At 29.1% G+C, this 21,841-nt stretch overlaps 7 protein-coding genes, 1 long non-coding RNA gene, 1 other non-coding gene and 1 pseudogene across 13 annotated transcripts; 6 read left to right on the forward strand and 4 right to left on the reverse strand.

Annotated features, from left to right (window-relative positions):
* The first annotated feature begins 1,012 nt into the window (after window positions 1–1,012).
* On the forward strand, window positions 1,013–21,792 carry LOC141537702 (uncharacterized). Of its 4 annotated transcripts, none has more exons than XM_074258839.1 (5): window positions 1,013–1,292; window positions 20,174–20,388; window positions 20,467–20,661; window positions 20,785–21,024; window positions 21,126–21,792. In XM_074258839.1, the coding sequence occupies exons 2-5, from the start codon at window positions 20,236–20,238 to the stop codon at window positions 21,270–21,272; spliced, it is 735 nt and encodes a 244-aa protein (XP_074114940.1). In that variant the 5' UTR covers window positions 1,013–1,292; window positions 20,174–20,235; the 3' UTR covers window positions 21,273–21,792. The 4 variants fall into 4 exon arrangements, with proteins under 4 accessions (XP_074114940.1, XP_074114937.1, XP_074114938.1 ...); XM_074258836.1 differs by lacking the exon at window positions 1,013–1,292 and adding an exon at window positions 19,626–19,794 and having other exon boundaries at window positions 21,126–21,790; XM_074258837.1 differs by lacking the exon at window positions 1,013–1,292 and adding an exon at window positions 19,626–19,791 and having other exon boundaries at window positions 21,126–21,790.
* Window positions 1,925–6,328, forward strand: LOC141537655 (uncharacterized; annotated as a pseudogene).
* LOC141537708 (eukaryotic translation initiation factor 4E type 3) lies at window positions 6,283–8,062 on the reverse strand. The gene is made up of 6 exons (XM_074258848.1): window positions 7,581–8,062; window positions 7,288–7,408; window positions 7,101–7,208; window positions 6,823–6,945; window positions 6,631–6,730; window positions 6,283–6,549 (listed from the first exon to the last, which is right to left on the reverse strand). The coding sequence occupies exons 1-6, from the start codon at window positions 7,727–7,729 to the stop codon at window positions 6,515–6,517; spliced, it is 636 nt and encodes a 211-aa protein (XP_074114949.1). The 5' UTR covers window positions 7,730–8,062; the 3' UTR covers window positions 6,283–6,514.
* Window positions 8,517–9,714, reverse strand: LOC141537711 (uncharacterized). The gene is made up of 2 exons (XM_074258851.1): window positions 9,564–9,714; window positions 8,517–9,500 (listed from the first exon to the last, which is right to left on the reverse strand). The coding sequence occupies exons 1-2, from the start codon at window positions 9,585–9,587 to the stop codon at window positions 8,946–8,948; spliced, it is 579 nt and encodes a 192-aa protein (XP_074114952.1). The 5' UTR covers window positions 9,588–9,714; the 3' UTR covers window positions 8,517–8,945.
* On the reverse strand, window positions 10,909–10,980 carry Trnad-guc (transfer RNA aspartic acid (anticodon GUC)). Its single transcript has one exon. It is a non-coding gene; the product is annotated as a tRNA-Asp (tRNA).
* On the forward strand, window positions 11,377–13,087 carry LOC141537698 (bromodomain testis-specific protein-like). The gene has a single exon (XM_074258830.1). The coding sequence runs from the start codon at window positions 11,772–11,774 to the stop codon at window positions 13,026–13,028; it is 1,257 nt and encodes a 418-aa protein (XP_074114931.1). The 5' UTR covers window positions 11,377–11,771; the 3' UTR covers window positions 13,029–13,087.
* LOC141537700 (serine protease ea-like) lies at window positions 13,137–16,247 on the forward strand. Of its 2 annotated transcripts, none has more exons than XM_074258833.1 (3): window positions 13,137–13,347; window positions 13,438–13,893; window positions 13,978–16,247. In XM_074258833.1, exons 1-3 carry the CDS (start codon window positions 13,299–13,301, stop codon window positions 14,583–14,585), a joined length of 1,113 nt encoding a protein of 370 aa, XP_074114934.1. In that variant the 5' UTR covers window positions 13,137–13,298; the 3' UTR covers window positions 14,586–16,247. The 2 variants fall into 2 exon arrangements, with proteins under 2 accessions (XP_074114934.1, XP_074114933.1); XM_074258832.1 differs by having other exon boundaries at window positions 13,173–13,347; window positions 13,435–13,893.
* On the forward strand, window positions 16,286–17,098 carry LOC141537710 (uncharacterized). The gene is made up of 2 exons (XM_074258850.1): window positions 16,286–16,466; window positions 16,530–17,098. Exons 1-2 carry the CDS (start codon window positions 16,443–16,445, stop codon window positions 17,082–17,084), a joined length of 579 nt encoding a protein of 192 aa, XP_074114951.1. The 5' UTR covers window positions 16,286–16,442; the 3' UTR covers window positions 17,085–17,098.
* LOC141537701 (serine protease snk) lies at window positions 17,670–19,174 on the forward strand. The gene is made up of 4 exons (XM_074258835.1): window positions 17,670–17,831; window positions 17,959–18,193; window positions 18,260–18,507; window positions 18,660–19,174. The coding sequence occupies exons 1-4, from the start codon at window positions 17,675–17,677 to the stop codon at window positions 19,010–19,012; spliced, it is 993 nt and encodes a 330-aa protein (XP_074114936.1). The 5' UTR covers window positions 17,670–17,674; the 3' UTR covers window positions 19,013–19,174.
* Window positions 19,002–19,745, reverse strand: LOC141537717 (uncharacterized). Its single transcript, XR_012480957.1, has 2 exons — window positions 19,377–19,745; window positions 19,002–19,308 (listed from the first exon to the last, which is right to left on the reverse strand). It is a non-coding gene; the product is annotated as an uncharacterized LOC141537717 (long non-coding RNA).
* Window positions 21,793–21,841: the final 49 nt, after the last annotated feature.

The raw sequence follows: 21,841 nt of genomic DNA on the forward strand, positions 1-21,841 counted from the left end.
AAAAATCAATCTTTAAAATTTTATCAATAAATAACAATGTCAAAATTTAATTTAAAAATTTCTGTAAGATATTTCTGACTCACAACTATAAACTTATTATTTTTGCAATAAATATTTTATAAAAAGAATTATTGTAACGGAGAATAAAATTCGAAATTTTAAGCGTCGCAATATTAGCATTTTTTATTTAGCAAAGACGTAAGCAAAATTTCTCAACATTCTTTTAAAACTATTAGTGAAATGTATATGTATATTAGGTAATTCTTATTGAGATTAGTAACTTGTTATGTAGTCGCTGGTCGTGATCGCTCTTGAAAAAATTTTTAATCCAAAACAAAATTACCGTTAACTCCTTTAGTTTGAGATAAATAAATACCAATACTAAATATCTATCTCAGAGTGTTATTATTTGTTTTAATAAATATTTATGCTATCATTCAATTTTAATATTTTTCAAAAAATATTATTTTTTCTTTTAAAAATAAATTATACAATTTTTTTCTTAAATAATAAATAAATGCTTGGATTTTTTATTTTGTTGCGAAAATCAAGCGCTACCTTTCGCCATCTATCTATGATAAAAAATCAATTAAGTATCAAACAATACACAATGAAAAAAAAAAAAAAAAAAAATTCCAAGTCATAGCAGATGCGACGTTATAATTCAGCTACTACACACTTTTTTTTCAGTGTATTTAATCAATAGATAAAATCGTAATAAAAACAAATATTGTTATTATAAAAAAAAAAAAAAAAATATATATATATATATATATATATATGTCCAATGATTTATCCTTTTTTAAAATTATAGTTCAGTAAAAAATTTGATAAATATTAATATTAGTTGTTTACAAAAGTATGACCAGAAGACCTCGAAAAAATAAAAACACCCGCGTATAAATAAAATTTTTATACTTTATTTTTATTTAGTTAATTTATTAACATACCTACATGAGTGTATAATGGTAATAATATTTATCCTTTTATTTATTAAGTGTTAAAATTTTTACAATGCCGGAATATTAATAATTAACTGGCTTAAGCATGCTCATAAGTGACTATCAATGTCGAGTGTCAGATAACTTGGAAGGAAATTCTTTAAAAATTGCCGTCCCCGAGTATACAAGGCTTACGCGCAATTGCCTCCGTTAATATCAAGTTATGGAATATATAACGTTGTTTCTGGTAGAGTAATAAAATAAAAATAGTTAGTGTTGATATTTAATATCGCTGCAGGCATTTAAATTTATAAATAGGCCTTGATCTTAATGTGGAGAGATTATTAGCAGGTATGATTGATAAATTATTTAATGATTATTTTTAAATTTCGCTGAAAAAATTAATGGAGGAAAATAAATTTATAAAAAATTACAACGAGAAAATTAATTGAGAAAAAATTTTTTTTTAATTTTGGCGGTAAAAAAAATTAGTAAATAATGAATTGACGTCAAATGAAAAGTATTTTCGTCAGTAGATTAACTCGAAAAAAATATACACTCAATATTAAATATAATAGCATCTAAAATTTTTTATTTACTCAACTATGACGCAACTGAAGAAAAATCACCGACTATATTAAAAAAATTTTAAGATATTTTCACACAAAAAATAGCGTATTTACTTTTATTAAGCGCGCTATTCCATAAATTATTTTTATGGGAAATCAGTGATGACTTGCGTCATTGAAAAAATAATTCGAGATTTTACGTGAAATTAATTATGATAAAAATTTTAATTTTAGTTAATATAAAGCCCAATAGTTTAAACAGTACGTCTATAAAATGAAAGTAGTGAATCACTGGTTTTATTACGTCTCACTTGCGTCAATTTAGTGAATTATTAAATTAAAAGAGGCAGAGAGCTTTGATTAAAAAAAAAAAAAAAAAAAAAAAAAAAAAAAAAAAAAAAAAAGGGAATCCCAATGGCGTAAGCCGCAATGTTAAGATGTTTTATTTGAATTATAGGTTTTAATGAAGTGCTTAAAAAATAATTAAGATAAATAAATTCGTATTTAAAAAAAATTTTAAATATAAAAAAAAAAAGCATAAAAAAATTTTTTTTCGTTACAATTATTTTTTCGAGTGGTCCATTATGCCCCACATATCATATATTGGCCGAAAAAAATTATAAAATCATAAAAATATCATAGAAAAAAAAAAAAAAAATAGTTAACTCTACGAAAAAAATGATAATAATATTTATTATTTTATGGAATATTTGAGAATTCATTTAAATTTGGTATTATAAATTTAGTTGACACCTAAAAGTAATTTTATTAAGCTGCGTAGACAATTAGTAAAATTTTATTACCATGCTATGGAATTTTTGAATTTATTTACATACATAAGCGACGCCGTGAACGATAATAATCACAGTCATTCAGACTTGAGACAAATTTTAATTTTTAGTTGTCTGGAGTTTTTAGTCTCGAACTAAAACCCACGGAAAAAATTCTTTCTTGGCGACGTTTTTGGGATTTTCGCAGTGTCATCTTTTTCGGAATACCTGAATTTGCATTAAAAATTAACACATTTGGTTATTAATTTACAGAAATTATGGTGAGTGTTTAAGATCTTTAGTTTCGATGATTTTATACCAAAGGAATTTTTAATAAAAATAGCAAGTTTTTGAGGAGTCTATAGGTCAATAACAGATATAGCAAGTTTCAGAGGATGCTCAAGGCTATGAGTAATGTCAATAAAAGTAATTTTTACGGACAACTACTTTTACTGAATTATTGCGGTAAAACTTGTGTATTTAACGGTTATTATTAACAAATAATCTTGTATCTTGTGAACTATTAATGTTTTTAAAGATATAAGCTCATCCCGACAATACACTCCTCAAGACCTTTCATTTGAGTACCCACATCAATTTTTCATATATTTTATATATTTATATATATTATATATATATATATATATATGAAAAATATATAAAAAATGCATGTGGGTACTCAAATGAAAGCTCTTGATGAGTGTAACATCGGGATGAGCTTATATCTTTAAAAACATCAATCCGGAAGTTATTTTAAGACAAATCCAGAAAAATAACTAGTTTAAGTATTTTTTAAAATTGTTAAAAACTGTGGAATTATTTTAAAAACTATCCGATAATTAATTTCGTAGATTCTTACAACAAGATAATTATCTTTTATTTTATTATAATTCATAATAAATAATTTCTTTAATTTAAGAAAATAAAAATGTTTTGTGGATTAAAAAAAAATGCTTTTGAAAGAGAAAATAAAAATTTTTTTATTACCTTACTTTTATAGGCTTTTCACAATAAATTGAGAGAAAAAAAAAAACTAAATAAATAAATCAATAATATAAAAATAATCCATGTTTTTCCAATGTAATTATGTACGCGATGTTTGTGTCGAATTTAATAGCCTCTAAACCCGCACAAGTCCAGACACCGGTTTTATTCTGAGCAATTAATTTAGTCAGGAATCTTGAAACGACCTTTCGAGGTCGGAGCTTTGGCGCCTGGTTATATAAAATGAATAAAAAAAAAAAAAAAATAAAAATAAAAAAAACCTAACGGATTACATTTATTTTTCTACTCCTACTAAAACATTCCTTCGTTTCATATTTGTTGGTTTTTTTTTTTTTACGGCTAAAAATATCTTTAACACTTAAACGTTGAATTTCCTTACCACCTAATTTTATTTTTCAAAAGAAAAAAAAAAAAAATGCTTGGTGTATTTTTTTAAAAACATAATAATTTAATTGAACTATTTCATTTTTATCGTGGTTGTCGTGGTTGTTAGTATCCGTTTTTGTTATTTCAATTATTATTGTTAATTTTTTTGCCTAAACAAAAGGATTTTATGTGCAGAGTGTCATTGAATAATGAAGCAACAGGACGTAAATAATTTGAATTATACAGATGTAATTAACCATCGGAAAAAGGAAGTTTCTTTGTTATTTATAAATAAAATTTTTTTAACGCAATTGAAATAGTTTTGCATACAAAAAAAAATCATCGTCAGAAAATATATAACCATGTTTAGTCCTCATTTTACCATGTATGTTCCACGTATGGCCATCTATGTTTACATTCTAACATGTATGTTCCGCATATGACCATGTATGGTCTAAATATGATTACATATGAATACTCGTGCCATATATAAATCATATTAGACCAAAGTGAACACAGAGATGAGAAAAATTTGGTATTTGCAATAAAATTTATCGATCTGTTCGTATCTAAAAAATATGTACACATGTTAACATTAAAACGTAATAATACTACATATATCATTGACAAAATATTATGTTACTTATATATTCATACTACACATATAAATATATATTTAAAAGTATTGGAATGTTAAGAACGTTATTAACATGATAGACATCTGAGGCTTGGCCCCTACGTCGTCGTCCAGCAGTTGGCGCCATACATTTATATTATAATAACAGGAAATCTCTCGCCTTTAAAAATTCCTTACGAAATAATATTCACTTATAAGTATCTGGATACACGAAAAATTAAAAAATTGTTTCTGAATTCAATTGAAATAAGAGAAATTTAAATATCTCCAGTTCTTTTATCGCAGTGATTGGAAAGAGTTCACTGTCTTATTAATTTATATTTTCATTTCAAGGTATGACGCATGCGCTTTAATTTTATTATAAGCCGCGAAAAATTTGAATTTGGAATTTTTTTTTTTTTTTTTTTGACAATTATTGAGGATAAATTTTTTATTTATTCTCGTACTTGAAAAAATTTTTTTTTAATTTCCTTGACTAACTGATAAGCGTATTTTTTTTATGCAAATTAATAGCTAAAAAAAAAAAAAAAAATTTTATTATTGTTATTAAAAAAAACAATTCGTGACTATTTCAAAGAAGAAACAATTTTTTCGATGAAAGATTAATTAAAAATAATTAACTGATAATGTATTTGTATAATTAAAATTAAATAAATATTCCATGCAAATAACTTTAAAAAAAGTTTTAAAAATTCAACAACATAAAACGTTAAAAAAAATATAAATAACTGAATTAAATATCTAGCTAATAAAAAACCGGCGCCAATACTAGTCGTTTTCGATAAATAACGATCAATGTCGTCTGAATTCCATTCACCGAAATATTTAAGATATATATTACGATGAGAATAATAATAATAATAAGATAGTATTTAAATTAAAAAAAAAAAATCTACAATAAATCATTTATTAAATAAAAATTCAATATTATTTTTGGAAATTTTTTTTCTACGAAATATCGAGAGTGATAATAGAAAATATGACAATTGATGTATAAAATAACATATTTTTTAAAAATGACGCGCGTGTTTTTATCTAAAGTCATTTGAATTTTAATAATTGTTTGCTTCTATAAATTTATTCGACTTTTATCGTGTATGCTACTGTTTCGTTAATTATCTCTGGAATTTTTTCGGGCGTAAAAGAAGACGAGGCACGTCAAATAAAAATCCAGAAAAATAATATTTAATGTGTTTAAAATATTAAAATATAAATTATCCTTTCATCACTTCATTGAATTAACACTTTTTTCTTGGATAATAAAATATTAATTGTATGCCTAGAAAAATAGTCTTCGAAACAATTTATTATTGTTTTATAAATATCATTATTATTGTAATTTAATAAACTTGAATTTTAGGTGACGGTAAAGACCTATTTGGCACCTGAGGTGTTGGGAAGAAATATGCAAATTAACACTTAAGAGGCTGATGATCTATGTAAAGGTCCCAATTTTTTTTTTTTTTTTTTAATTAAGATAGAACCCTCGCGACTTCCGCAGTCAAAATTTCATGTTAAAAATTTTTATGTTAAATATTTAACACTTTTTTATATTAATTTAACACAATAAATGTTAAATTTACACATAGAAGTGTTAAATGTTTAACACAAAATTTTTTGACGCATATAAATTTAATATAAAATGATGATATAAATTTTAAATTAAACATTTTTTTTTTTTAACTCGGAAGCCAATAAGATTATTTCTACCCATTACGATAGGACATCCGAGTGTTTTGCAATAAATGTCACCAAAAGTAAACATCCAGAACATAACGAAATAAATAAAATTAAAAGATTTAAAATTCATTCGCTTCACGTTTCATTGTGTTAAGTGAAAGTTTTATTTCTTAATCATTCTCATTCTCGATTTATTTATATTTTTGTACGCATCTTCGAGTGTCGAAAAAATTTTTCCCCTCCTTACTTATTCCTCAAAACGGCTATTTATATCATAAATCTAATAAGAAACCAATCTCTGAATAAATAATCAATTTAGAGTCTTTAAAAAATTATTTATTAAAAATTTTATACAATTAAAATTTATTTTTTATATTAAAAAATAATCAATGTTAAAATTTAAAAACTGGATCGTTGTTTATAAAATTTTATTATTAAAATTAATTAATTCAATTTTTATGACTAATTTTAATTAATATAAATTTATGATAAAAAATAATTAATCAGTTTGGCATAATGATCCTTTAATTCAATTTTGCAAATAATTCAGTGACGTTCATAGGCGTAGTTAAGTTGATGAGCTATAAAAAAAAACTAATAATTAATTTCAGAAGAAAAAATTAAATTATTTATACGTTAATGCTTTAATAAAAAATATTTACGTTTATAAAATTGTCCGAGATAATTAATCTTCGGCAGAAGCTCTACTACAGCCGGAATTATCGTCGCTGCATTAGCAAGATCAGCGTCAACGTTCCAAATCTGTGTAATAAAAATGAATTTTTATAATTAGTACGCTTTTTGTGGAAAGCGATAGATTTTTTAAGTTAAAGATCAAAAAAAGTAATTATTACTTGAATCAAATCATCTCGATCTCTTATTGAGACAGTAACACCGCATATTTCATCATTTTTGTGAATATATTTGTTGAACTGTTCACCGATTGCACCTAGAACAACTTCTTTCCAAATAGTTTCCTAAAAAAAAATTATTATTTAGTTTTAATTCGAATAGCAAAAAAATTACTAAACTTTTTTTGGTTCAATTGATTTTAATAAAATAAAATAATAAGCTTTTAATTAAAACAATAAAAAAAGCTTGCGGTGTTAATAATTAAAAAGAATAAGCTTACTGTATCATTTTTGTGACATCTAAATCGCCATGTCCCACCTTTTTGATTATCAGTTTCTTCCCACAATGGCAATCTTTCATCCCTCATTAAATGGTAACTATATTTATTCTTTAGCAATAATAAATTCATAATTAATAAGAAAAAAAAATTTTTCAATTTATAAATAACAATAAAAAAAAATATTTACTTGAATTTCACAAACTTTCGGTATATTATTATAAACAGCCCAAAAATTTTGAATTGTGTCAACAGTATAAACCTTTTTTAAATTTTCTTTGTACTCATCCACTGTCCTACCACGTACGGCTCTAAGATAACAATTAATATTTATTAAATTAATTATTTAAAATTAATAAAGAATTTTCTTTATCTAATTAAAAAAAAAAAAAAAAAAATGTTTAATTTGCTACAAAATTCTAATGAATTTATAAATAGAAATGTCATACACGATAATTGATAAAAAATAGAACAATTACTCACTTGTCAAGCCAAAATGTCCATGAAGATTGTAATGGAATATCTTTGGTATTATTATCATCATTAATTTCGGTATTATTAATATTAAAAACTTTCAATTTAGTAAAATCACTTGAGGAATTATCAGACGTTTTATAATCAAGCGCCGCCATACTTATAATTTACGTCTTTGACGGCTGATTAAACCAAGCTCTTGATCATGTGACAAAGGTCGTTAGACTTGAATATTTTTATTGATATAAATGTGTATTAATATTTAATACTGGGAATATATTTTTTTAAATATTTATTTATTATTGCGCTATTGTTTGACTTGGAAAAACAAAGTCGTAAGCGAGATAATTTCTTTATTTTTAATACAAATAAAATTCACTAGAAATAATTGATCTTGAAATTAACAGTATTTACGACGTTTTATTTTAAAACACTTGAATTAAGTGATGAATGTCTATTTATAGAACTTGAATTAAAATATTTTGCTTTAAAAGTTATAATTTTGAGAGTTTCAACGTTCGGTAATAATGCGTTTGCTTGTCAATAGCTGAGAGTTAAGTAAACTTCTTTGTAAGTTACTTCTTTATCGATGTAAGTTATTATTAAGAATGATAATTATCGATCAATAATGATCCATCAGAACCAAGTAAAAATCCTACTGTCCAACAATTGGTGGCTATTTGACGTAAAAGTACTTTTCACTTTTTATATATATAATATTTATTTTAAAAATATAAGCTCATCCCGATGTTACACTCATCAAAAGCTTTCATTTGAGTATCCACATGCATTTTTCATATATTTTTCATATATATATATATATATATATATATATATATATATATATATATATATATATATATATATATATATATAATATATATAAATATATGAAAAATTAATGTGGGTACTCAAATGAAAGGTCTCGAAGAGTATAACATCAAAATGATCTTATATCTTTAAAAATGTCAATAGTTCACGAGATACAAGGTCATTTCTTAATTTTATGTCTAGAGATAGAGTATTTTTAAATGCAGGCTAAATACTCAAATAAACAAAAAAATTTTTCGATCGTAAAGCTCTCTCCGATGCTTCGCATCATAAGTCGTGTAAAAATATTTTTTTTTTTTCATCATTTTTTTAAGCCTTATACTAATAAATTTCTAAAATTTTCAGTAAATTCTTGTAAATTAATTCACTCAACATTATAAAAGGTTAAAAATAATTCAAACAATTAGTCTTCAACCGAAATTTATTCAAAAAATACAAGTCAACAATTTTTTACAGCAATTTATTAAATTTTCGCTCCACAAGTATAATTTAGAATAAAAATATGAAAATATATACATGTAAAAAATTGTGTGAATTACTAACTTAATTCTTTTGACGGCGAGTACTGAATGACACAATAAGTTTATTATTGTTGTACAGAATCGATACTACCATAGTTAGATCGACTTCTAAAACCACCGGTTGGTTGTCTAGATAATTACCAAAGTGCGATTGAACAATTTTGGTTCCAGCGTTTGTCGGCATGAGGTATACAGTCGCCATTAATGTGCCATTAACGTCCATAGAATTTTTTCCCATTGAGTGATTAATTTTCCACTCTTTGGGAATTTTAATTTGGACATTCCAAGCATTGAATGGTCTGCTAGGATTTGGCTTCAAGCTCCAATTGCCCTCGTCCATGTGTGCCAAAAGAATATCTAAGGCGTCATTGCTCGAATTTGGCCTGGCAACAGGATTTATGAATTCAGCCGTCCATTCGGTCGGGAAGCTTTCAGAATGCCCGATATAAGAAATTTTTTGCATTTGAACTCCGTTTGCTTCAATATATATCAATCTCACATTTGATCTTATTATAGACGAGTATGTGTCCTGAGGAGCCGGGTGTCCAGTCGCCAAACCGACGACCAAAGCTAAGAACTGGCCAATTTTAAGAAATAATTAGTACCAAATTTTGGAGCACAAATTTTATGATAGACTTACCAAAAAGGAAAGCGCGAAATTCATTTTGATGATACTTTGTCAGTCGAAAAAAAAACTTGTTTTATGCGTCTAGTCACAGTTTTGGGCAGCTTTTATACCACCCAAAGTGTCAAATTATTGTTTTGGTTTTTTCCATTATGAGTCATTTCTGAGTATTCCAATAAAAATTAAATTATTTAATTAATAACTGTACTAATTCAAGGTCTTCCTTTGTGTTCATTTTTTTTTTTTTTTTTTTTTTTTTTTTTATTAACAGGGGCTCTGTTAATGTTTTTTTGATATCTTATCTTATTTTTTAGAAACTAATAAGAAAGATAGAGATAACTAATTATTACTTAATTGAAATTTTTATTTTATAAAAAATAAATGTGATTTTTACTTGTATACAACCTTAGTGTGTTTTTACAAGGAGAGGGTGGGGATTATTTTTACTTCCACTTTTGTCTCTCATCTATTCTTACTATGTTTTTATACATTAGTAACTACCACATTTATTTCCTTCTTTTCCCTCACCCTCTCGGTGAGGTAGATTTCTACCCCACCTTAATGCGTTCGAGGTAGCGGCTGTGGCCGACTTACAGGTACTGTACGCATTTGCCTGTGCCTGCCCATTTAAGCTTTAGCACAGTGACCAAGGAAAACCACAGAAAACCTGATCAGTACAGTTCGGCTATTAGAGCGACCCTCAGCGGTTGTTATTGAAATCAATTTTCTAACAACCGCTGGGGCTCGAACCCGCGCCTATCGGCACGATATCTGTACAGACTAACGCATTAGTCCGCACGGCTATCGCGGCCGACAATTTTTATTTTATATTTTTTCAAACTCGAATTGAAAAATTTTTCCCAACCATTAAATTGATCTTGTAATAAAAAAAATTTGGTAAATCCAATAAATGCAAAAAATTCATTTTTACGGGGGCCATATTGAAAAAAAAAATTTTTTTTTCTGCACTTCAATATATAATAAATAACCCTATAAAATTTCAAAATGATTCATTCATTCTTTCCCAATTAAAAAATTCCTCAAAAAATGATAAAAATTAAAGCGCTTCCATGTATCGCCCCCGCTTAAGATTTCCGTTGTCTTTTATTGTTGTTATTTATCAAAGCAAGCAATGCTTAATGACTAAAAAAATTTTTAGAAGACCATGATAGTGCACTCAACAATGTTATTAACTTTGTAATCTTGTGAGCATGAATTTGACATCAGTCGTAGTTTTCGAGATTGAAGATTCCCCAAAGTGGGGAATTCCAAATTTTTTTCATGAAAAAAATTTTTTTTCGAAAAATTTTTGTTTTTCATTTTATATGAAAAAAATATTTTTAAAAATCAAAAAATGAATCTCTCCGGCGGGGAATCGAACCCCGGTCTCCCGCGTGACAGGCGGGGATACTGACCACTATACTACCGAAGAATACATCACTCGAGACAGCTAAGTTGCTAAATAAAATTGGGAAAGCATGCCATCATTGATGAATCATGCTTACCTTCAACTGTCTATTCGTTATCATATGTAGCACAGCTGTCGGTATTTTAGTCTACTAGTTCCTTAAACTCTCGGGAGATGGCGTTCAAGTAGAATAAACAGTTGAGCATCGAACCTCGCCAAGACTAACGCTCACTTGTTTTATCCCCACTCTTCGCTTCAATAGACGCTACTATGTTACCGCTCGTTTTTTTAATGCTCTCTCTGTCGCTCTCTTTCGTCAGCCTATACTTAGTTCTACAATATCAGATTCTATAAATAGAATTAATAAATTAATAAATTAAAAAAAATCTGCAGGGTCCTAAAAACATCCCTGCTGTAAATTATTTACAGAATTGTTATAACTTACGGCACAATCACAACAATACCTAAGACCCATGTTTTACTGCCCCTTCTTCCAATCCGTCTCATAGCTCAGGTATACACTTATTGTTGCCAAGGGTTCAAAACAAGTACTTGATCTTTAAAAGATGAAGACGCAAAACTACCTTCTTCTTCTACCTTAAGAAATTTCACAATTAAAAAATCCCATTGTGATCTCCCAAGTAACAACAATTATTCTATACTCTTCAAGGACGCTTTTGCCAGTAAGTTATTGCTTGATGCATGCGTCACTTTAAAAATGAACCATTGCCGTGAAACAGTTTGATAAATTTGTTTAAATATGTTCTGATAAGTGATAGTGTTGAAAAAAGTGAAATTAAAAAATCAATTTTGTCATGGAGCAGCACATGGTTAGTTTTTCTTGCTCTAGTGCAGTTGATGAGCCAATCCTTGTGCCCATAAACGGAATAGTACAACCACCAGTTATGCCATTGCCAGAACGTCGAGGCCGTGTGACAAACCAGCTTCAATTCTTGAAGAAAAATGTCCTGGAAATAATATGGAATCACGATTATGCCAGGCCGTTCAGAAAGCCCGTGGATACAATTGAACACAACATACCGGATTACTACAAAGTGATAACCAATCCGATGGATCTTGGCACTATTAGAAAGCGGCTTAGCAACAGATACTACTGGTCTTCAGAGGACTGCATCAAGGACTTCAAGAGGATGTTCAAAAATTGCTATACTTACAATGACCCGGGACAGGATATTGTGGTGATGGCTCAGACGCTCGAGAAGATCTTCTACAAGAAGCTGGCTCGTATGCCGAAGAAAGAAAGTGAAGTGAGACGCGAAAGTGTCAAAATTCGTGATCGATCCAGAGCTTCTTTTGATGTTTCAGTCACTAGCAGATCATTGGAAGCTTCACCGAGGGAATTTGCTACGGAACAAACTTCTGGTAGTTTGTCAATTCACAATTATCAGTTTCAAAGCACGACTGAGGTCGAGTCGACGGTGAAAGACGTGGAAATTGATTCAAGTGTTACCAAGCATGTCACTACAAAGTTCCGTGCTTTGTTGGAACGCCGGAGGAGTCAAAGAGGCGAATTTAGAGAAGAACTTTCTCCTGGACTGAAGAACTGCAGGAAAATCCTGAAGAATCTCTTCCGCAAACGACACTCTGAGTATGCGTGGCCGTTTTACTTACCTCTTGATGCAAAACGCTGGAAGTTCGATGACTACCATGATGTCATTAAAAAGCCCATGGATCTGCTGACTGTCAAATGCAAATTGGAGGACCGGGTGTATGCTACTCCTCAAAAATTCATCGAAGATGTCAGGCTCATATTCAGTAATTGTTACAAATACGATTGTCGTAAGTACAAATTGATTTCCAATGCTCAACAGCTGCAGCATGTCTTTGAAATGATGCTTTCGAAAATTTATGGTAGAGAAGAAATCGAGCTGGATGAGGACAGCTTGGATAGTAGCAGTAGTAGTGGTAGTAGTAGTAGTAGAAGTAGTAGTAGTAGTAGTGGTAATAGTTGTAGCAGTAATGCTTTTAGAAGTCGTAGTAATAGTAGCAATAGAAATAATCCTGATAGCTTTAGTGCAGAGACAGTAGAAGGGATGAGTCCAAAATTTTGAACTTTGATATCTTTTTTAGATAAGCTTGTATGAATAAAATATAATCATTTCTAAATCAACTTGTTCTTTGTGTGATAATTGAATAAACCCTCCATTATCCTCTGTAACCGATTCAAAAATAGTAAATATATATCATGAGCAAGATTGATCCGAATCCCGTAAGAGAGGCGACGTTAGCGAATGGAAAAGACAGCAGTAGCATAAATTATAGGTTGAGAAAGAATTACCTTAATAGATCATTTGTAAATAGATACGCGTCGGGAAAACGGCATGAAGCTGTTGATATTGTTCAGTTATATTTTAATAACTATTCATGCTCGTAAGTAAACTATTTTTTTTTTTTTTTTTTACCGATTAAGCGTGATTGAAGTTTTCCAAGACTAATTTTTTGAATGACTTCTTTCAGAAGATACTTGCGAAACACCACGTGACGAAATCGGTGTTTGCATTCCAGTAATAAAGTGTCCTTCAATAGTGAATATTCTCAGAGGTAGAAAACCATTGCCGGATGGTACTTTAAAATTTCTTCGTCAATCACAATGTGGATTAGAAGGAGAAATGCCGCTTGTATGTTGTGCAGATTCCGTTGAAAAAGATAACTTGACAATAGAAACGTCAAAATTAGTTCCAAGTCCACCAGATGTGTCTAATCATACTAATTTGAGGTTACTAGACCACGAACTCTGTGGTCCGGTGAATGAAGCTAAAGTATATGGCGGTAAAATTGCTAGTATATTTGAGCACCCTTGGATGGCGCTGCTGATTTATTTCCACAGGGGAAGGAAGAAATTTGGGTGTGGTGGGACAATTATCAGCAAGAGGTATATTTTGACAGCAGCTCACTGTATCACGGATTTGCCGTCAGGTAAGTGTTTTTGTGTTTTGTCATCTGAAAATAAAAAGAAAATTTGTACATTATTTTAACCTCTTTAACAATATCTTATTGCAGGTCAATTTCTAATCGGAGCACGAATTGGAGAGCATGACTGGAGTACGAAACGTGACTGTGACATGGATAAAGATGGCGAGGAAATATTGTGTTCCGATGATCCATATAAAGATTTTCTTGTGCAGAGCATAAAATTCCATCCCGACTTTAAGCTGTCGACGTTGCGGAATGACGTAGGACTGATACGTCTGCACAAAAATATCGACTTTTTCCCAATAAATACCAAGCCAATTTGTTTGCCAATCGAACAAAATCAGAAGATGGATTACAAGACTTTAACAGTAACCGGCTGGGGCGCCACTGAATTTGATATTCTCAGTAAGAAACTTCTAAGAGTTGAGGTACAGCCTCTTTCTATTGAAAAATGTACCCAGGCTTTAGGACCCAATAGTGCCATTATTTGGTACAAAGAAATATGCGCTGTTGGTATTAACGGCGGAGATTCAGCTTCTGGTGACAGTGGCGGCCCGCTTTTAGCGACAGATCGCTATCGTAATGATGCACGAGTTATTCAGCATGGCATTGTTAGTTATGGGATGAATAACTATGGAATTTATACGAGTGTATTGTATTATATGGACTGGATACTGGACAATTTGGATAAATAATTTAAATTACTGATAATAATTTGGTTTTTGTTTTTATTGAATCAAAGAATCAAAAATATTGAATCCCAAAATTTATTCAAATTTTTACACATCAAGTAGTAATTATAAAAAAACTATTTTTGACTTGCACATATCGGGCGGTGAATTCCACTGTGAGCTTGTTGTTGTTGTTGTTGTTGTACGTCAGTGACATCGGAAGTGATGTTACTGGAATTTGATGGAATAATCTGGATTCCGGAGTTGTGAGTATTGAGATAGAAGTACGCACAGTAATTATCGTCCTGTTGTGAAGATAGTAAGATGATATTTGATCGCCAGTGGGTTGGAACTCGGATCCGAACATTCCAAGAATCGAATATCGTACTGGAATGTGAAGAGTACGGCTTCAGAATCCAAGATTGAGGATTGTCTAATAGCGCTAGAAAATTGTCAACTGAGTATTCGCTTGGGCTGTTGACAGGATTCACGAATTCAACGGTTCATTGGAGAAGAGTGATTCTAAAATTCCGATTTACTGTCTCGATATGACTTCCTTCGGAGTCCCAAAAGGAAATTACAGAATTCCGTCCGTTTTTGTAAGATAGATATGCCTAAGTTTGTGGATTACAAGCCGCCAAACCAAGTATCGTAGCTGCGAACTAAATACAATTTTTTTTAATAATTATTACAGTGTCAATTTTTTTTAATTTCCTGAAAATTTGTAAATTTTCGGAATATTTAATAAATTAATTAGGATTGGAAATTGTAATTTTTACATGTAGGTAAATAAAGATTTCACCAGAGAATTTAATACAATTAACGATAATAAATAAATTTTTTTTTCATGGAATTTTATTGAAATAAATAATAATTTTTGTCTCAAATAATTAAATTTATTTATATAAAATAAGTAACCGGTGAAATAAACCAGTTCAAATAACAGATTTATTTACAATAAACTAATTTTTACAAAAAAAAAATTAACACTTAACAAAAACAAAAATGTGAGCTTCATTTTAAGGTTTAATTGAACAAAACTAATCTTATTCTAATTTTAATCTCAGTATCGAACTGTTTTTACAGCAAAGTACGTTAAACAGTTGTTTGGAATTCCCCACTTTGGGGAATCTTCAATCTCGAAAACTACGACTGATGTCAAATTCATGCTCACAAGATTACAAAGTTAATAACATTGTTGAGTGCACTATCATGGTCTTCTAAAAATTTTTTTAGTCATTAAGCATTGCTTGCTTTAATAAATAACGACAATAAAAGACAACGGAAATCTTAAGCGGGGGCGATACATGGAAGCGCTTTAATTTTTATCATTTTTTGAGGAATTTTTTAATTGGGAAAGAATGAATGAATCATTTTGAAATTTTATAGGGTCATTTATTATATATTGAAGTGCAGAAAAAAAAATTTTTTTTTTCAATATGGCCCCCGTAAAAATGAATTTTTTGCATTTATTGGATTTACCAAATTTTTTTTATTACAAGATCAATTTAATGGTTGGGAAAAATTTTTCAATTCGAGTTTGAAAAAATATAAAATAAAAATTTCAATTAATTAATAATTAGTTATCTCTATCTTTCTTATTAGTTTCTAAAAAATAAGATAAGATATCAAAAAAACATTAACAGAGCCCCTGTTAATAAAAAAAAAAAAAAAAAAAAAAAAAAATGAACACAAAGGAAGACCTTGAATTAGTACAGTTATTAATTAAATAATTTAATTTTTATTAAAATACTCAGAAATGACTCATAATGGAAAAAACCAAAACAATAATTTGACACTTTGGGTGGTATAAAAGCTGCCCAAAACTGTGACTAGACGCATAAAACAAGTTTTTTTTTCGACTGACAAAGTATCATCAAAATGAATTTCGCGCTTTCCTTTTTGGTAAGTCTATCATAAAATTTGTGCTCCAAAATTTGGTACTAATTATTTCTTAAAATTGGCCAGTTCTTAGCTTTGGTCGTCGGTTTGGCGACTGGACACCCGGCTCCTCAGGACACATACTCGTCTATAATAAGATCAAATGTGAGATTGATATATATTGACGCAAACGGAGTTCAAATACAAAAAATTTCTTATATCGGACATTCTGAAAGCTTCCCGACCGAATGGACGGCTGAATTCATAAATCCTGTTGCCAGGCCAAATTCGAGCAATGACGCCTTAGATATTCTTTTGGCACACATGGACGAGGGCAATTGGCGCTTGAAGCCAAATCCTAGCAGGCCATTCAATGCTTGGAATGTCCAAATTAAAATTCCCAAAGAGTGGAAAATTAATCACTCAATAGGAAAAAATTCTATGGACGTTAATGGCACATTAATGGCGACTGTATACCTCATGCCGACAAACGCTGGAACCAAAATTGTTCAATCGCACTTTGGTAATTATCTAGACAACCAACCGGTGGTTTTAGAAGTCGATCTAACTATGGTAGTATCGATTCTGTACAACAATAATAAACTTATTGTGTCATTCAGTACTCGCCGTCAAAAGAATTAAGTTAGTAATTCACACAATTTTTTACATGTATATATTTTCATATTTTTATTCTAAATTATACTTGTGGAGCGAAAATTTAATAAATTGCTGTAAAAAATTGTTGACTTGTATTTTTTGAATAAATTTCGGTTGAAGACTAATTGTTTGAATTATTTTTAACCTTTTATAATGTTGAGTGAATTAATTTACAAGAATTTACTGAAAATTTTAGAAATTTATTAGTATAAGGCTTAAAAAAATATTTTTACACGACTTGACTGGCTAAATCTTTGAAAAAATTGTTATTCTTATTTATTTAATTGCTTTTTTCTCTGTAGGAAAAAAAAAAAAAAAAAAAAAAAAGAATTGGTGATGTTAATTGTTTCCAAAATTAAATATATAGTTTTGGTTAAGAGCGAATTCTTGATTTTACAAGGAAGAAAGTAGAACCTTTCATTAAAACTGTAGTTCATGTCTACGGACAAGTGAATAAGGGATTTTGCTTACAGGTAGAAAATGACAGAATTAATTTTATTTAGTATCAAGGTCAGTTAATCTTTGTAACAGATCGCTCAAAAGTATAATGAGTGTTACTTATATCAACATTTATCATGAATCATACGTTAAAAATTTTTTTTTTGCAATTATTAACTTTGTATTGCATAAAAATATCATGTAGTGGTAATCAATTATTAAATATCAGTGCAAAACAAAGAGATTTATATTTTACAATAAATAAAATTCATGAAAAGAGGATTTCTGAGATAAGTAAGTAATTATTCTTCATACTTGTTCAGTAAGTTCACTTTTCAAGCACTATAGCACTATAGCACTATTTCTTCATTCCTAAATCAAAAATTGGAGATTAATACTTATGAATTTTTGCTAATTGCAGAATGTGAAGAATATGAATCGATAACACGGCAATTAAAAACTTCAGAACAATGCGATCATTGTGTTTTGTTTTTAATGGCTAATGGACAGTATGTCAGAAAAAATGAATTTCCACATATGGCAGCAATTGGATGGATTCGAGATAAAAATAGTTCATCAATCGAATATTCATGTGCTGGTTCATTGATTTCTGAGCAATGGGTTCTAACTTCTGCTCATTGTACCCACAATGATATGTGAGTATTTAAAATCTCAATAAATTTGAGAATCCTTTTGAACAATTTTGAACTTTTTGGACGCAGGGGATTTCCAAGATTTGTTAAATTAGGAAGCAATGATCTAAGTAACGATTCCGGAGAAATTATCAAGATTATGAACATTATTATTCATCCGGAATTTAATCAACCACGCTTGTATCATGACATTGCTTTGTTGAAACTGGAACGTGCTGTAGAATTCAAAAACAATGTCAAGCCAGCTTGTTTGTACAGAAAATTTGAAACAGCACCTGATAGTGTTTGGGCCACTGGATGGGGTTCCAGAAGAAACGGTAGGTTCAATTTTACTTTAACCTTCAAAAATATTTTCTTCAAAAACAGTACTGAGTACTGTACAAAATAGTAATGCATGCCGTTTTTTTTTTCTCCGTGCTCAAATTTTAACACTCTCCACAATGACGAAATTATTTTTCTTTTGTCCCAGATACTTACGATCCCAGCAACGAATTGATGAAAGTAAAATTACAGACAATAGATAACATCAGATGTTCAATGGAATATGGCAAAACGATTGCAGTACCAAATGGCGTATCTCCCAGTATGATTTGTGCCGGTGATACATTTAATCACTGGAAAAGTGACACGTGCCAAGGTGATTCTGGCGGTCCGATTCAAGTATTCCGATACCGTAATTTTGACGACTCCAGTTTATTGTTTGACATTGTTGGGATCACTAGTTTCGGTAGATCATGTGCTACGGAGAATATTCCAGGTGTTTATATTCGAGTCTCGCATTACATCGATTGGATTGAAAAAATCGTGTGGCTGAATTCGTGACGATTTATTGACATCATATTTGTATAAATAGATAAATTATATTTAAAATTGTGATTTTCTGAGGAATAATAAAAAGAACCTGACTCTAAAAGAAAAATAAAAATATTAAATAAATATTTGGAAAATCCAAAATTGCATACAAAAGCTTTTTTTTTTTTTTTTTTACTCAAAAACAATAAGTCCAATTTTAACCACCCAGGTACGGAATTAGCGGGAAGTTACAGGGATGGCCTTCAGGATCAATCGTTTTTTTAATTTTTGATTTTTATAATTTATCAAAATTTCCCGTTCTATATCTGAAAAAAATTCACACAGAATTAATATTTAGAAGCAGTGAATGCGAAACATTTGACAGACGAATTACCTCTACTACCTACTCTACCTACTATACTTCTACATTTTAATTCAACACTCATTTAATTTAAAAAGAGCTTTGTTCGCGTTACATATAATGTTACATCAGTTAAACGCTAACTGAACAGCCAGTGATTCACGGTCTACCGTTAACGTTTTCAAACAGTTCCATAATAATTTCGTGTGATTGTAATTTTTTATAATTAAATATCCACTAACATAAACTGTCTAAATTTTTAAGCAAACAACTTCACAATTAATGTTAAAAATGTTGTTGCGGTACAAATATATTTTAATAGTAATCGGCATATTTGTTGTGATAAGTACCAGCTTCTTCATTAGCATTGGCGGCATAAATGGCCGGCTTGATGATTATTCTGAGACTGACAGTATCGATGTCTTCGAAGATAACCTTTATAATCACGGTAGTTTGTATTTTTGTTTAAGTTACTTAAAAAAAATATAAACCGGCAAAAGTTTTTGCTTCTTATCTCTAACTAGTATTGATTTTAACGGAGATTGATTGAGAAATTATCACGGTTCAATTATACTGAGAATAAGATAAGTACGCTTATCGCTGTCTGAAGGTTACGTTATCTTGTATAATACGAATTAGAAGTCTAAAAAAATTATTTATAGAGTTTAAAATTTTTTTCCAAGAGATTTTGATCTATTAAATGTTCAGATTATACAAAATTTTTTTTTCTTTTAAATTAAAATTTTAATACACAAAAATTATTTTATAATTCTTTCCGCTTTGGGAGGGGGTCAATTTTTCTTAGAAAATTTTCATTTAAATTTGTTTAGTAATAAATCAATGGTACAACTTCTCAAGTGACGACAAATGGTACAATGACAAAGACATTGGGATGTTTAATGTAAAATTGTTGCACGAAATAAAAAAAAATTGGATACTTGACACCACTAAGAACAGGAATAATTATTCCGGGCTGGAGGATCCCGAAACCAAAGACCCATCAATGGGGCAAAGCCAGACCATCAAACAGTATTTTGACCACAAAGTAATTTTTGACCACTTTTTTATAATAGAAATTTTTGAATAATATTTGTGTGACTTAATTATAATTAACGATTTATAGAAAGACGGGTTTTTCATAGAGTGTGGAGCTTATGATGGAGAAACGCGCAGCAACACACTTAACCTGGAGCGGTTCCTAGGCTGGACCGGGTTGTTGATTGAAGCTGATCCAATGAATTTGAAGAAAATTATTGAAAAGAAAAGAAGAGCTTTTTTGTCACCGACGTGCCTGAGTATAGAGCCCTATCCAATGATTGCAAGTGTTTTTTCTTTTTTTTTAAGGAATTTAAGACAAAAATCCTATTCAATATTTAAATCTAAAATTAATTTTTTACTGTGTAAGTTATTCTCATAAAATCTTTGCGCCTTGTAATTTTAGGTATCTTTTCTTATGGCGAAAAACATTGGTCGTATTCATGAACCCAATAATCTATCAAATGAAATTCAAAACACGAATGATGTCGCTCATAATGGAAAGCATATTGACGTACAGTGCTTTCCCCTAGCTTCTTATATCGCCGCGCTAAATGTCACCACAGTTGATTACTTCAGTCTCGATGTTGAAGGAAATGAAATGGATGTCCTTCGAACCATTCCATTTGATAAAGTTGATATAAAAGTATTTATCGAATATTAAATGGTGACACGCATTAATATCCCCGACAAAATATTACCACATTAATTTTTTGATAAAGGATAATATTATAACTTTTATTTCAGACACTCTCCGTTGAATATACCCACGTGGAATCCGGTAAAGAAAAAATGATAGAATTTATGACAAAAAATGGGTACTATGTTTATTCATTTGTAAAGAAATCCAATAACCTGGCAAATGATATTATATTTGTTAAACGTGACTTATAATTTGTTAGATCATAATTCATAATTCATAATTCATAATACCTCTTGTTTCTTAATTTTAAGTGCATAAACTAATGTAATTTTGTTATCAATTTCGTATTAAAAATTTTTAAACATTTATTATATTATTTTTTATTTTTTGGTTTACATAAATCATAATGATACATTGCCATTTCTCGAGTCATAAAAATTTTATTAACCGTACATTTGTAAATATCATCTTCGATTTTCATAAACGAATCGTGACACATTGTACAGATTGCCAGTATAGATAAACCCGTTAAAAATATCAACACACTCACATAGACCATCACAATTTTTTATAATAATAATAATTAATAATTTTCAGCGCTTAAATTTATTTTTATTATTCGCTACTAAATAATAGAGTTAATTTAAATAATAAATTAAATTTATTAGAATTAATAATGCATGTATTAAATGAATCATAATATTTTTTTTTTTTTTTTTTTTTTTTTTCGACAAAATTAATAAACAAAGTCAATAAATCAAATTTAATAAAAATTTTTTTAGTGAAATGAAGTAATTAATAAAAATTAGTTTGACCAATA

This window comes from Cotesia typhae, unplaced genomic scaffold (genome assembly GCF_013202065.1).
Source record: "Cotesia typhae breed Kobodo isofemale line unplaced genomic scaffold, CoteBio_Ctyphae scaffold_91, whole genome shotgun sequence".
Lineage (NCBI taxonomy): Eukaryota > Metazoa > Arthropoda > Insecta > Hymenoptera > Braconidae > Cotesia > Cotesia typhae.

What these genes read in the sequence shown, in the direction of transcription:
- LOC141537708 (XM_074258848.1), bottom strand. Translation starts at nt 7,729, where the DNA reads ATGGCGGCGCTTGATTATAAAACGTCTGATAATTCCTCAAGTGATTTT. An exon ending in TGGACATTTTGGCTTGACAA is followed by an intron (nt 7,409 to 7,580) that starts GTGAGTAATTGT and finishes TTGTTATCTTAG; the next exon opens with AGCCGTACGTGGTAGGACAG. An exon ending in TCTCGGACAATTTTATAAAC is followed by an intron (nt 6,550 to 6,630) that starts GTAAATATTTTT and finishes TTTTTTTTATAG; the next exon opens with CTCATCAACTTAACTACGCC.
- LOC141537711 (XM_074258851.1), bottom strand. Translation starts at nt 9,587, where the DNA reads ATGAATTTCGCGCTTTCCTTTTTG. An exon ending in ATTTCGCGCTTTCCTTTTTG is followed by an intron (nt 9,501 to 9,563) that starts GTAAGTCTATCA and finishes AAAATTGGCCAG; the next exon opens with TTCTTAGCTTTGGTCGTCGG.
- LOC141537698 (XM_074258830.1), top strand. Translation starts at nt 11,772, where the DNA reads ATGGAGCAGCACATGGTTAGTTTTTCTTGCTCTAGTGCAGTTGATGAG.
- LOC141537700 (XM_074258832.1), top strand. Translation starts at nt 13,299, where the DNA reads ATGAAGCTGTTGATATTGTTCAGTTATATTTTAATAACTATTCATGCT. An exon ending in TTTAATAACTATTCATGCTC is followed by an intron (nt 13,348 to 13,434) that starts GTAAGTAAACTA and finishes GACTTCTTTCAG; the next exon opens with AAGATACTTGCGAAACACCA. An exon ending in TATCACGGATTTGCCGTCAG is followed by an intron (nt 13,894 to 13,977) that starts GTAAGTGTTTTT and finishes ATCTTATTGCAG; the next exon opens with GTCAATTTCTAATCGGAGCA.
- LOC141537710 (XM_074258850.1), top strand. Translation starts at nt 16,443, where the DNA reads ATGAATTTCGCGCTTTCCTTTTTG. An exon ending in ATTTCGCGCTTTCCTTTTTG is followed by an intron (nt 16,467 to 16,529) that starts GTAAGTCTATCA and finishes AAAATTGGCCAG; the next exon opens with TTCTTAGCTTTGGTCGTCGG.
- LOC141537701 (XM_074258835.1), top strand. Translation starts at nt 17,675, where the DNA reads ATGAATCATACGTTAAAAATTTTTTTTTTGCAATTATTAACTTTGTAT. An exon ending in AAAGAGGATTTCTGAGATAA is followed by an intron (nt 17,832 to 17,958) that starts GTAAGTAATTAT and finishes TGCTAATTGCAG; the next exon opens with AATGTGAAGAATATGAATCG. An exon ending in CATTGTACCCACAATGATAT is followed by an intron (nt 18,194 to 18,259) that starts GTGAGTATTTAA and finishes TTTTGGACGCAG; the next exon opens with GGGATTTCCAAGATTTGTTA.
- LOC141537702 (XM_074258836.1), top strand. Translation starts at nt 19,626, where the DNA reads ATGTTAAAAATGTTGTTGCGGTACAAATATATTTTAATAGTAATCGGC. An exon ending in TAGAGCCCTATCCAATGATT is followed by an intron (nt 20,662 to 20,784) that starts GCAAGTGTTTTT and finishes TTGTAATTTTAG; the next exon opens with GTATCTTTTCTTATGGCGAA. An exon ending in TTGATAAAGTTGATATAAAA is followed by an intron (nt 21,025 to 21,125) that starts GTATTTATCGAA and finishes CTTTTATTTCAG; the next exon opens with ACACTCTCCGTTGAATATAC.